Genomic DNA, 13,697 nt, shown 5'->3' on the forward strand with positions numbered 1-13,697 from the left:
GTAACTGTAAACGTTTATGCACAACCTGCATGTGGGTAGACCCCTGGAGATTGTCATTTCTGTACAACAAATTTAAATGGGAGACCAGGTTTATTTAAAAATAAATCCCTATAACTCCAACTACTAGAGAGGCAGAGGTGTGAGCTCTCTTGAGCTCGGGAGTTCTGAGTGACAGTGGCTAAGGTGATGGGTTGTCTGTACTCAGTTCAACATTAATATGGTGTGGGGTAACTAGGTGGCTCAGTGGATAGAGCACTAGCCTTGAAGTAAGGAGGACCTGAGTTCAAATCCGGCCTCAGACCAAACACTTGACACTTACTAGCTGTGTGACCCCAGGCAAGTCACTTAACCCCAAATGCCTAAGAAAAAAAGGAAAACAAAACATTAATAATATGGTGAGTTCTCAGGAGCTCACCACACCACAAGAGTTTGGCTGGGGATGAGCTAACTGGTCAGGGTCTGAAATCAAACTAGTCAAAGTTCCCAGGCTAATCGGAGTAAGACTGGGCCCATGTACTTCCAGCCAGAGCAAGATAAGGATATAAAGAATTAGAGCCAAGTCAACAAACTATGGTATATAAATATAAAGGAATACTATTACACCATAAGAAATAACAAATATATAAAATTCAGAAAAAACATGAACTAATGCAGAATGAAGTAAACAGAATGAGAACAGCGCACACAATGACTACAATGACGTAAATAAATGTGAAGCGACACTAAAAGGCAGATGAACTCAAATTAAAGGTAGGAAACAACACTGGCTCCAAAAGACAGATGAGGAAATACTATTCCATTCTCTTGGCAGAGGTGGGGGATCTGCAGGGGTTGAATACTGTTGTACGTTGTTAAGACTGTTGCTATTGTGGTCGGTTTTGTTTACTTGTTTTTCTTTGGGGGAAGGAAGGGAGAAGAATTATCAGGCAATATCTGTGGTATCAAAAAAAGCAAACAAACAAGCCCCCAAAACGAACAATTATTCCTAAAACTTCAAATAGCCATTATTAGAAGCCTACAGAGGGGAAGGGACCTGCTCACGGTCACAGCGTCAAGACCACCGCTGGGCCCAAACCCAGATCTCTTGCAAAAGGCTTACTATAACTCTGCACTGGAGTGATCTGCTTTGCAGATATCAGCCCTATCCAGTGAAGACATCTGCTTCACAAGAATTCACTTATTCCTCCTTTTTCTGCACTAAGCCTAAAGTGGGGAGGCTATGCTTTGGGGCTAGGGAGAAAGGGGGAAAGAGAATATCTGGTCAACAAGAGGCCAACAAAATACATATGGAAAAGGAAGACATGAGGGGAAAAATAAAAGGAAGATATGAGTTTAAAGGACTTCTCTCCCAATTCAGTTAAGTCTGTGCTCCTGGGGCCCGGGCTGAACCATAATCCTACCGAGCACAGTGTCAATTCATCCTCAGAGTAACAGAGCTTAAACACACTTCTCCATTTGCAATGAAAAGTCACGTGCTGGAATAGGCAGAAAAGCACTGAAAAGGATGTAAGGTGTTCCACAAATGGATTTTCCTAAGCTGATCTACATCCCCTTCAACGTTAGGGCAGACTTTATATAACAGCTTGCAGTGTTGTAAGACAGACAATGTAAGGATTATCAACCCAATTTTACAGATTAAAAAACTGAAGTTCAGACTGGCAAGGTATTTTCCCAAGGTGACATGACCCACAAGCACTGGGGCCAAGAATTCAAACCGAGGTCTCCTGACTTCCAATCAAGTACAGTACCTGTTTTCATAGAGCTCAATTGTAATATAGATCAGAGCATGGAAAGTACATAAACGAGATGTGAAGCAAGGTCAGTATAAAAGGAAAGACATATTTCCAATGTTGGGGTGGTGGTAGTAGGTTATAAAAATCAGAATCCTCCCTTTTTTTATTTTATTAATTTATTTTGATTTATCAACAATCACTTCCATATGCTTTTGAGTGCAAAATTTTTCTCCCCCTTCCTCCCAACCCCCCTCCCCAAGATGGCACACAATCTGGTACAGGCTCTACATTTACATTCCTATGAAACATTCTTCCTTCTTCATGGTTCAGACTAGATCCCAACCACAAAATACAAAAACCCTGCCTGCTCTAACCCTGGACTAAGACTCCTCTGTCACTGCTGACCACAGCTCCTTGTCAATGGTAAAGGCAGAGACTGGGATAATAAAATCATACACACATAATGATATATATGCATATACATGTCCATATTTATATGCATATGTATACATGCACACACACATTTCCCAGAAGCTTCCAAAGCAATCCTACTGAGGACAGAAATACAAGTAACTAACTTTTATTTTACAACTGAGGAAACAGGGATTGACTTGCTTATTAAGTTTCTGATGTGCAATGGCCCTCTTCACTAAGTCCAGTAGTATTTGTACTACACTCAGATTCCTTACGCTTCACCTGTGGTATAGACTAGAAAAGAGAACCCTTCTTTGCATAACTTGGCCTTTACTTCCCTGAGTACAAGCTGTATCTTCCCAGTAGAATATAAGCTCCTTGAGGGTAGAGACTGTTTTATTTCAGTCTTTGTATCTCCAAAGCCTAGTCTGGTGTCTTATACATAAAAGGTGCACTAACAAAAGTTTGTCAGGTTGAAGTAAATTCTCTCAATCTGAGGGCTTGGTGAAACACAAGTCATGTTTGTAGCCAATCCCAGACATCCGTCCTCTCCCTCTCTTTTCCCACTGCTATCACCCTAGTGAGCAGAGGTTCTCCTTACCAGCTAGACACCCTTCAGGCTTTCCCATCCTAATCTAATCATCCAATCCAATAAATATTTATTAAGCGCCTACTATGTGCCATATACTGTGACAAGTGCTTGGGGATACGATTTATAAAAAGACAGTTCCTGCCCTCCAGGAATTTACAATCCAAAGGTAGAGAAGAGGGTGGGAGGAGAACTGGACACCAGGAAGGCATCACAGTCTCTGCAGCTGAAATCAGGCAGATCACCAGATACAAAGAAGAGTGAGCTGAGAGTCCAGTTTTAGCCCTCTATAAAGGACAACCATGGGAGGAATTTGGTACTCTGCCCTCCAAACCTGCCACCACAGGGAAGAAGTTGAGGGGGCAGTCAATCAACACTTGAGTTAAGCAGCAGGTGGTGAGGTTAGCGGTGAAGAGCTTAACCTTAACTTGTTCATTTGTGCCTCACAACCACTTTGTAAAGTAGCAACTATAGGTATTATCCCTATTTTACAGATGAGACAACTGAGGCTATGAGAGATTCCATGGCCTTTGTGTGGGCTTACAGAGTCATAGTTTAAACACAGGTCTTCCAAGTCCAGCAGCACTTTATCCTCTGTGGCCAGGAACCTTCTCTCTTCTGCCCTCATGGAGGATTCTGAGTGCAATGAGGTAATACTAAGTATTAAAACTTCAAGTGTACCTGCTACTAGCAGGTAAGCACCCTAAATCTAAACTGCACAGCCAGGCTAACACTAGACTCTAAACAGATGAGGCACTTAAAATTTTCGTTGTACTGCTCTGTAAGTAACAGTATACAAAACTCCAGCTTACGAGGGGTTTGAGTGAACACCGTTCTAGTTAATGGTAGACGCTGGACATTTCTGGACCCCCACCCACCTTTTCTACACAAACCAGGAAATGGGCTTTGTAAGCCAGAAGGAAACAGTATCCTGTGGATCCTGATAAGTTAGACTGGTCTTTGAAACCTTGAAGGAAATGCTACTGCTTTCTTCCCTGTTCAAATGTAGTCACTTTCTGTCAGGCTACTTTGGGCTGTGGATGGTTACAGTCAGGCCAGCTCATTCTAGTTAGCCAGCTGGATCAGTACTTGCTTTTAGGAATGGGGGAAAAAGGCTCATAAGAATGTAGATTTAGGCCTGGAGGGTATCTTAAAGGTCTTCCAGTCCAATTCCTATATAGATAAGGAAACTGAAGCACAGGGACTTAAGTAATTTGCTCAAAGGTCACTGATAACAACAACATTCATGATCTGAATGCAGGTCCTCTAATACAGAATCTAGCTTTCTCTTCCGTTAGTGGTTTTTTTTTTCCTTTCTGGTGAGGCAATTGGGGTTAAGTGACTTGCCTGGGGTCACAGAGCTAGTTAAGTGTCAAGTGTTTGGTCTGAGGCCAGATTTGAACTCAGGTCCTTCCAACTCCAAGGCCGGAGCTCTATCCACTGTGCCACCTAGCTGCCCCTTAACAATATCTTTCAAGTCTCTCCTCTTCTCCCTACTCACATAGCCACTATACTAATCCAGGCCCTGATCACCTCTTACTTAGACTTAACTATAATCACCTAATCGGTCTCCCTGCCTCTAGTCTCTATCCTGTCTAATCCACCTTCTTCTTTTTTTTTAAATCCAATTTTATTTTATTTTCAATTCTGAATTCTCTCCCTCCCACCATTTCCTGCACTTATGGAGAAGGCAAGAAAAACAAAACCCAAACCCACACCAAGCAAGTAAAAGAAATTCCTGTATTATCCATGTTCCCCTCCAACACCCCCCCCAACAAAAAAATGATTCAAAGAAAAGAACACATGCTTCAGTTTGTATTCTTTATCCATCATCTTTCTCTCTGGACGTCTCCGGTCCAATCCATCTTTCAAGGAGATACCTCCCACAGTCATCTTCCTCCTGTGTCACAGATGCTCAAAACCTTTTAGGGGCTCCCTCTGCTTAAAACAAACCCGACATCAACTCCTTAGTATGACCTATAAGTACTTCCCACTGTGTGGTTAGGCCATACCAACATGATAAAAAATGATGTTACCAACTAAACTGACTTACAGTATTAGGGTTAGGGTTACTGCTATAGCAATCAAAGCTACAGGTGACAAAAGGTAACTTTTAAAAACCAGACAAAACAGCAACATACCTCATTTGGAGGAACAAAAGGTCTAGAATTTCAGGGGAAACTATGAAAACCATGAGAAAAAAAGTACAAGCTAGGGGCATAGCATTACTAAACCTCAAAATATAATATAAACAATAATCAAAACTATTGGTTCTGATTTTTAAGAAATAGGTCTGAACAGACTAGATAAAGCAATAAACAGAAGCAAATATGAAGAGTAACCTACCTACTGTCCAATAAACCCAAGAATATAAATTACTTGGGGAAAGATCGTCTTTTTGAAAAAAACTGCTGGGAAAAGTCAAAAAACAGTATGGTAATTAGATGAAATCAATACCTTACAAACCAAAATAAACTTTTTAAAAGATAGACAGGGCCAGCTAGGTAGCACAGTGGAACAGCACAGGCCCCAGTCAGGTGGGCTTGAGTTCAAATTCAGCCTCAGACATTTACTAGTTGTGTGACCCTGGGCAAATCACTTGACCCTGGTTGCCTCCAAAAAAACCAAACAAACAAACAAAAAGAAACCCAAGACAACCTGAATATAATAGGTCACATTGGGGAAAAAAATTCAAAGAAAATGAAAGGACTGAAACTTTTAACAATTATGGTTAGCAAAGGATTTTTTTTCTTTTTTACTCTAATTAGATTTTATTTTGGGATCTGCATTTTCTCCCTCTCACATCCCTTCCCTTCCCTAGTTGAGAAACCAAGAAAAACAAAACAAAACAAAAAACCGTTACAAAGATGTGTCGTCAAGCAAAACAAATTCCCACACTGGCCATGTCCCCAAAAAAGTCTCAACTGTACTCTAACAGGAAAATTATAAACAGAACATAAGACAGAGGAGAGTATACAAGACAAAAAAAGATGATTTTAATTACACAAAATTAAAAAGCTTTTGCATTAATGAAACCAATGAAGATAAAAGAGAAAAAAAATATTTGCATCAAGTGCTACTGATAAAAGTCCACTATCCAAGATATATAGGGAACTGAAACAAATATTTAATGCCAAGAGCAATTCCTCAAATAGTAAGTGGTCAAAGGACATGAATAATTCCCAAAAGAAGAATCGCAAACTACAAAGAACTGCTTTAAAAGCACTAATAGTAAGTGAAATGCGAATCAAAACAAATCTGAGGTTTCTCCTCACACTCAGCAAATTGAAAAGATGATTAAAAAAAAACAGTCAGTATTAGAGGGTAAGGCAGGCACACCAATGCACTGCTGGCAGAGGTTTAAACTGGTCTAACCATTTTGGATAGCAATTTGGAATTATGCAGGAAAAGTGACCTGTCTATACCCTTTGAACCAGCTATCTCACTGATGGACACATACTCCAGATCAGTTAAAAGGCAGAAAAACAAAGATCTAACATATGCTAAAACAGTCACAGCAGCACTTTTTATAGTAGGGAAGAACTAGACACAAACTGGGTACCCATTAATAGGAGAATGGCTGAAAAAGCTATGGTATATGAATGTGATGGAATATTACAATACAGTAAGAAATGATGAATATGAGGAATTCAGAGAAATAAGGGAAGATTTAAATGAACTGATGTAGACTGAAATAAGTGGAAATGAAAGAATATACACCTAGGATTACACAAGAAACCAACCCTACTGAAATACAATAATACCAAAAAAAGTTCACAGACCCTGGGTTAAGATCTCCTGTTGTAAGTGCCCTGTACTGAAGGACATTCTTCTTTGGGGTTAGTGACCTACAAGTCCTCTCTGTTGCCTTCCAATTTTGAAATCTTGTCAATGCTATGACTAGAAGGACTGCAAGGCAAGCTGCTTCCTTCCACTACATCATGCTAATCTCTAAAGACTCAGGCCCAAACTTCTCTGTTCTTTAACTTAAACCAAGGCTGATTAAAGAAATTACATCAAACTGCACTCACTGGCGTCAGGGCTCAAAGAGCCCCTTAACTTCTCCACTTCCCAAACAGATGCCCAGGGAGAGAGCCACACGACTGGTTAAGACCAGTCCACTGGCTTGACATGCTTATCACTCATATGTTGACTTGACTCAGAAAGGGGCAGAGGAATGAATGAAAGATAAACGGATGGAAAGCTGAGGTGAGGAGGAAGGGAGGAAAGGTGGTGGAGAGGGAAAGAACAGGGTACCAAAAGAAGTTGTCTTTACCTGCTCTGGCTAGCATCTCAAATTCCGACACAGTCTCGATCAGAGGCTGCATACCTTTAGTCGTCGCCTCAGTGAAGGAAAGCTCCTGGCTTTGGTTCTTGGCCATCTGGGTCAATGCTTCAGGGTTGCTCACCCGGGAAGGCTTCAGGAACACCTTTGGTTCAATGTCCAGCTCAAACTATTTAAAAAAAAAGAAGAAAAGAAGAAGGAGCAGCAGCAAGACAATCAGTAAAGTCTCCCAAATGAATAATACAATCCTGGGAAGGATGTAGTCCACCTAGCAAGTGAGAAGAGGAGAGAAATGGCTACGACCACAAAGTCACGATAACACCAAGACTCAAACTTAGGCCATCTACCTAGCAGTTTTGTTTTGTTTTTTTACTGTAATCTAAAAGGACTTAGATCATTATTCCGAAAACCAGATATACTATTTTCAATAAAATGGCCAAAAACTCAGTATTGCATTGGGACCAAGACAAGTCCTATTCTTCTCAGGGATAACTACTCCCTGAGGATTCAAGGACACTGGAATAACATGAGATAAACCAAATTCTTTACTGGACTGAGCCATCCACCAGGATGTTGAGCATGCGGTAAAAAATGAATGCTTTATATACCAATAAATTACTGTCAAAGACCTAACCCCAAGCTGAAAAACTGAAGAGCTAAAGCTGAGGATTAAATGAGATAATATATGTAAAATACTTTGCAAACGATAAAGCTCTATATAAATATTAGCTATTATAATTCAAAATTTTTTATAACGACAGTATTGGGCGAAGTACCTGGGACATGTTAAAACTAAAAGAAAGACAAACAAATCAGGTGACCTCAATCATGCAGAAGCCTAGGCTAGCTTCATTTTCTGTAAAACGAGGCAGTTGGACTAAATGATCCCTAAACCCTATGATCCTATAACTTCTGACAATAACAGCTGACACTTCCAAAGTTCCTTACAAAGTGTTTTCTGTACATAATATTTTGTCTTCACAATAGCCTTGTGAAATAAGTAGGAAACACACATATTATTAGCACCCTTATTTTACAGATAAGAAATAATTTGTATAAAGTTACACAATTGGAAAGTTGCAAATCCAGAACTCAAACATACTAAGTCCAGAGCTCTTTTTGCTATGTCAAATTACTTGTAAATTTTGCCATGGAAAAGGGGTGGGAGGTGTGCTAAAAGTTTTAGGGGGAAATGTCATTTTCTCAGAGGGTGGCCGTCCCAGTTTAAGAGAAAACAAAAATAGTCCAAAGGAAGAAAAAAAGGTTTTTGCCTGAATTATTCTATGTTTCCCCCACCATGTAAAACTCTAAGACAGAGATGTAACCTAACGTGATAAGCTCATCTCTCCCCTGGCCTGTCCAAGGCCTGGTTATACTTAGGGCAAAGTAGGGATAATGTGACTTTTTGACCAGAATCCCAGAGCCAAGGAGCAAGTATTCTCCCAGAAGAGATCGACAAGGGATCTACCCAATCCCCTGGTAAACTGAGGATCTTCCAGAAGGGCTTCAGCTTATAGTGATTCTTAATACAGCTTTACTACAACCTCTACCCACTGACCTTAGCTCTCCCTGTGTAGGCAAGCAGAGGGAAGTCGGAAGTCTAATTCTTCTTCCATATGACATTCAGATATCTGAAGACTGTGATCCTACCTCATCCAGACGGTCAGAAGACCAGAATGATGGAAAGAACATTAGTCTTGGGACTCAGAACAACTAAGTTTGAGTTCTGGCCCTGCCTCTTATTTTGTATGACAATGAACAAGTCACTTCAGTTTCCTCATCTATAAAATGGGGGTAATAACACATGCATTCCCTAATTTGTAAACTGATGTGCTAAAGAAATGTGAGCTGTCATTCAGAAAGACTATAAGCCATGAAATCCTCTTCAGGAAAGTATTTGGCCTCAAAAAATGACTTTTTTCAAAGAGATGACATTCAATTGGATGTACACCTGGTATAGTGGAAAGAAGTAGAACAGGCATCAGGAGACTTGAGGCTCAAGTGCTGATGCTATACCTTTACAGTGTCTAGCCCTTATACGTGGAATGCCCTCCCTCATTACCTCCACCTCAAGAGTCCCTTTCTTCCTTTAAGACAAAGCTCAACAATCATCTTCTGCACGAAGCCTTGGCTGACTCCTCCCAACCAGTGCCCACCTTCCTAAACGATCGTGTCTTTAACTACTTTGTACACATTTGTATCAATTTACTTTATATTTAAGGTATATATATTTATATATATACATACTCGTCTTCTGTGTCATTCTTTATATCTGTATCCTCAGCAACTGGCACAAATGGTGCTGGGAATACAAATACAAAGGCAGCATTCCACACTGGCATCTGAAAAATTCTTGTTGACAGGTGTGGTGGCACACACCTGTAATCCCTGCTCCTGGGGGGAAGCTGGGGCTGGTGGATGGCTTGAGTCTGGGAGCTCTAAGCCTCAGCAGGGTGAAAGCCGACCAGGGGTCTGTCTACAATAAGTCCCACATTAATACGGTGAACTCCCAAGAGTGAAGGGCCACCAGGCTGCTTAAGGAGGGACCAACCCAGGTGGGAAAAACAGATTCAAGCTTCTACTCAACAGCAGTAGGACTGAGACTCTGAGGGGCTGCTGCACTTCCAGCCTAGGCAAGACAGGGAGACCAGCTGACTGACTGATTGACCCCTTCACTATGATTTCACTCTAACTTTGGTCCAGTCATTTTCCTTATTTAACCCTCTGGCTTCCCACCTGAACATTAGGGAACGGGACGAGGTAAAGCTCTAGTCTAGCTCTAAATGGTAGGATTCCATGTGAATAATTGAAATTGACATAGCAGTAGAGTCCAGGGCTAGAAGACCCAGGTTCTAGTCTTAATTTTGCCACTATTTTGCTAGTGGCTTGTTGCCAAGTCCTGCTGATTTCACCTTTACAACACCCCTTCTCTTTTCTGACATTGCCACCACCTTGACACAGGCTCTCCCTCACCTCATTTTAGGGTAGGGGGAGATGACATCAGTTGCCATTTATAGTCATCCAGCATACCCCCCTGAACTTACCTTGACTGAGCTGTTCTCAAACATCTCTACTGTCATTTCATCTTCTTCCTCCTCCTCTTCTTCCTCCTCAGACTCTATCACCATGCCCGGGAAGCTCTCTGCATCACAAAACTGGAGGAAGATGGGAGCTCGGCTGGAGTTGTGCTGAATTTCTACTCGAAGGATGCCATCTCTGGGCCACTTGTCTCGCACATGCTCCAAACAATTAATAGGGGTGCGCGAGAAGGCAATGTGGATGTAGGCCAGAATGAAAAGCACAAAGAGTGCCTAAAAACACCAGGAAACAAGAAAACTAAAGTCAATAATCATATTTATTTCAATGAAGTCCAATAGCCATGTATTAAATGACTATTATATGTAGGACACTATTTTTGGTGTTGAAGGAAGTATAAAACTAAGTAAGGTGTGACCCTGACCCTCTGGGAAACACCTCAGTCTGACAATGAAAAAGAGATATACAATTAATAAGAAACAAAATTAATATAGGTAGTGCTTTGTGCTTGTTGGTGGGAGAGGTACAAATAAGAGTAAGTGGCAAAGAGGCAGATATAGGCTTAATGTGAGGACAATATCAGAGCTAACTAAAAGTAGAACTGGCCATACTGGGACTTAATGGGTTCTCCATCCATCAGAGGTCTCCAAACAAAGGCTAGATGATCACTCGTTGACTATGTTGCAGAGAAGATCACTGTATAGGCTAGACTAGGTGACTTCTGATGGTCCTTCTAATGCTGACATTCTGTAAATAAAATATGACCACCATCCTGAGGGATTCCTTTTTATAGTCTAGTAGGGGGGATAAGACTTAAAATTAACTGTATAAGACCCAAAGAAAGTAGGATTATTTCAAACTAAGTGATCAGGGAGAGTTCCTGGAAGAGGTGCAATCTGAGCTGCGTCCTGAATTTAACAGGCAGTGATTGAAGTGGGGGTAAGGAGCAAGTACATTCCAATGGAAGAGAACAGCATGAGCAAAAACGCAGAGAGGTGAGAAAGAATATATGTTGTTCAAGGAACAATGAATGGCCTGTGCCAGCTGGATCAGTTTACTGAGAAGGACTGAGAAGGAAGAATGTGAGATAAGATTGGACAGCCATGCTAGCACTGGGCTGCGAAGGGGTTTGGAATCTTATTCACTAGGCTTAAAAGAGAGCCACTTAAGTATTTTAAGAAGAGGAGGGACATGATCAGAAGTATGTATAAATTAAATGTCTGGAGGTAGGAGCATAACAACCAGCAACATGTCTAAACTTGGCACTCCAAATAAAAAGCTATAACACAAGTAAAGGACTTCAGTCCTTTTTATAGGTTTCCTTTCTTTTCCTTATACTTTTTTCTTTTCTCTTTTTTGTGAGGCAATCGGGGTTAAGTGACTTGCCCAGGGTCACACAGCTAGTAAGTGTCAAGTGCCTCAAGCCACATTTAAACTCAGGTCCTCCTGCCTCCTGGGCCAGTGCTCTATCCACTGCATCACCTAGTTGCCCCTGATTTTAGTCTTTAAGAGGCAAAAAACCAAAGTCCCTTGAGGGTTGGCCCAAGGAAGCTCACTGAAAACTGACGGGGTGGGAGGGCTGGAAAAGGCCCTCCTCATAAACAGACCTTCTGCCACAACAGGACTTCTTCAGCTCTGAGTGCCAGGGACAGAAGGACAATGGACTGTAAGCTCCAGGAGAGCAAGGCCTATGTAATTTTTCATCTCTGAATTCCAAGCACCTGAACAGGGCCCTGCACATAATAGAAGATTGGTAAATAAATGTTCACTGAATTGAATGTAAAGACTGCCCAGAGAAAGGGCAGCTCAACATCACAAGCACAGAATGAAAATAATATAAAGTCTGCTGGTTTATCCAGCACTGTACTTGGAATCAGGATCTGAGTTCAAGTACTAACTGCTACTGTGGACAAGTAACTTCACCTTTAACATCCAAAAAAATAATAATATTTGTAACTGTTATCTCAAAGGTCTAATGTGAGAAAAGCTCACTGAAAATGAAAAATACTACAGAAACATAAGCTGTTATCCAGAAATGAGAATAATCGCATAGCTGGGCCCTTCCTCCAGATCTAAACTCATGCTTGGCTCTAGAGAACAGAAATAGAAGTAAAACGGGCTAGGGGTTAAGGGAAAGGAGAAAGGGAGAGACTTCAAAGAGACACATTTCAGCTCAACCCTAGAAATAACATCTTAACAATCCTAGCAGTCCAAAAGTCAAAAAGGCAGTTTCAAGAGAGAGTGAAATTGAAGGTCTGCAACGGTAATGCCAGTAGTTCATACATCTCACTGGGTGGTTGTGGTTCAAAAGAAACAATGTTATGTAAACAGTTTTGCAAACTTTAAGGTACTATATGTAAAGGTCAGTTATTGTAAAAGTGGGAGGTAGATGATTACTTCCTGGGGAAGTTAACAGAGAGAATTCATGATCTGAGTAGAGGTTGAACCAATTTTTGAGGTCCGTTCCAACTTAAGGTCTATGATTTCACAATTTTTTTTAAGGGAGAGGAACTAGATAACCCACAAGTCAAAAACAAAGTGGCTGTTTATTCCTATGAACCCCATCTCAACAACCATGGCTACTAGGGGATGAACTATTTCTACAAGTTTATGGCCTCTCAAGACTGCGCAAAAAGAAACTGCCTTATTGCTCTCTATTATGGACCAAAATTTTTTATAATGCAGCTTTGGACTCCATGAATAGTGATCTGTCATGGCTCAAAAAGGATGAACCTGGCAGAAGAGAAATACCTTTGCCAGCCAGTTTCAGACTCCATAACCTTACTGTATTACAAGTATGATGAGCCTTTATCCAGTTCTCATGGAATGGATGCTGTAAAGATCTTTTTTGAATTTCAGCATGAATCCATTCCCTTAACCAAAGTGCCACAAACACAAGCCAATGGAAATAGAGAAAATGGGCAAGAGCCTTATCCCAAGGAAAGAAAGTATGCCCTGTGTATATTTTCTCTAATCATAGGGATCTCTAGAATGGAAAGGGGTTCATCTGTATAACCAGACTATTCAGCAGTACTAACATATTCTTTTCTAGTAAATGTTGGAATCTTACTTCTAATGGAGGTGTTCTGCTCTCTACAATACTGTGCTGCCTCTGGGGCACTGACCTGAGAGGCCTTCCTGTGAAGCATATAGGGCAAGCACTGTCAACTGTATTTTAAAGATGAGGAAACCGAGGTTCAGAGAAAGAAGGGACCGTTTCAAACAGAAAATGGCTAAGCCAAGAATCAAAACAGTCTTCATCATCTTTCTCAATCAATAAGTATTTGCTGAGTATCTACCACATGTTCATTACTGCGCTGCTTGCTGTGAAGGAGATGTAACTTTAAGTGTCTGTCTAGCACGAATCCTAGTCAAAACTATGCCACTACCTTGGGAAAGTCAAGTCCTTTCCCTGGGCCTCAGTTTTGTCAACTATAAATCCTAACACTGGCAGCACTGACCACCTCACATGGTTGTTCTGTAAATCAAAGGACAATGGACATAACATAAGGAGATTTGTAACTATAAAACGCTGGTTCTCAAAGGGTTGCCCTAGATTGTATGAAATGTATACTTATGATCACCTTTGGGAGGCCACAAATTTTAAGAAAATAGAACTTGCAATGGCATGTGCTTAACA

General features: G+C 40.9%; 1 protein-coding gene across 1 annotated transcript in view; it reads right to left on the reverse strand.

Moving 5' to 3' along the window:
- Positions 1-13,697, reverse strand: part of TMEM259 (transmembrane protein 259) — a 57,519-nt gene that overhangs the window by 20,511 nt on the left and 23,311 nt on the right. Inside the window, 2 exon segments of the mRNA XM_020969233.2 lie at positions 7,067-7,190; positions 10,066-10,332. Of these exon segments, the coding sequence (XP_020824892.1) occupies positions 7,067-7,190; positions 10,066-10,332 (391 nt within the window).

Source organism: Phascolarctos cinereus, unplaced genomic scaffold (genome assembly GCF_003287225.1).
Source record: "Phascolarctos cinereus isolate Bilbo 61053 unplaced genomic scaffold, phaCin_HiC Scaffold_4;HRSCAF=312, whole genome shotgun sequence".
Taxonomy (NCBI): domain Eukaryota; kingdom Metazoa; phylum Chordata; class Mammalia; order Diprotodontia; family Phascolarctidae; genus Phascolarctos; species Phascolarctos cinereus.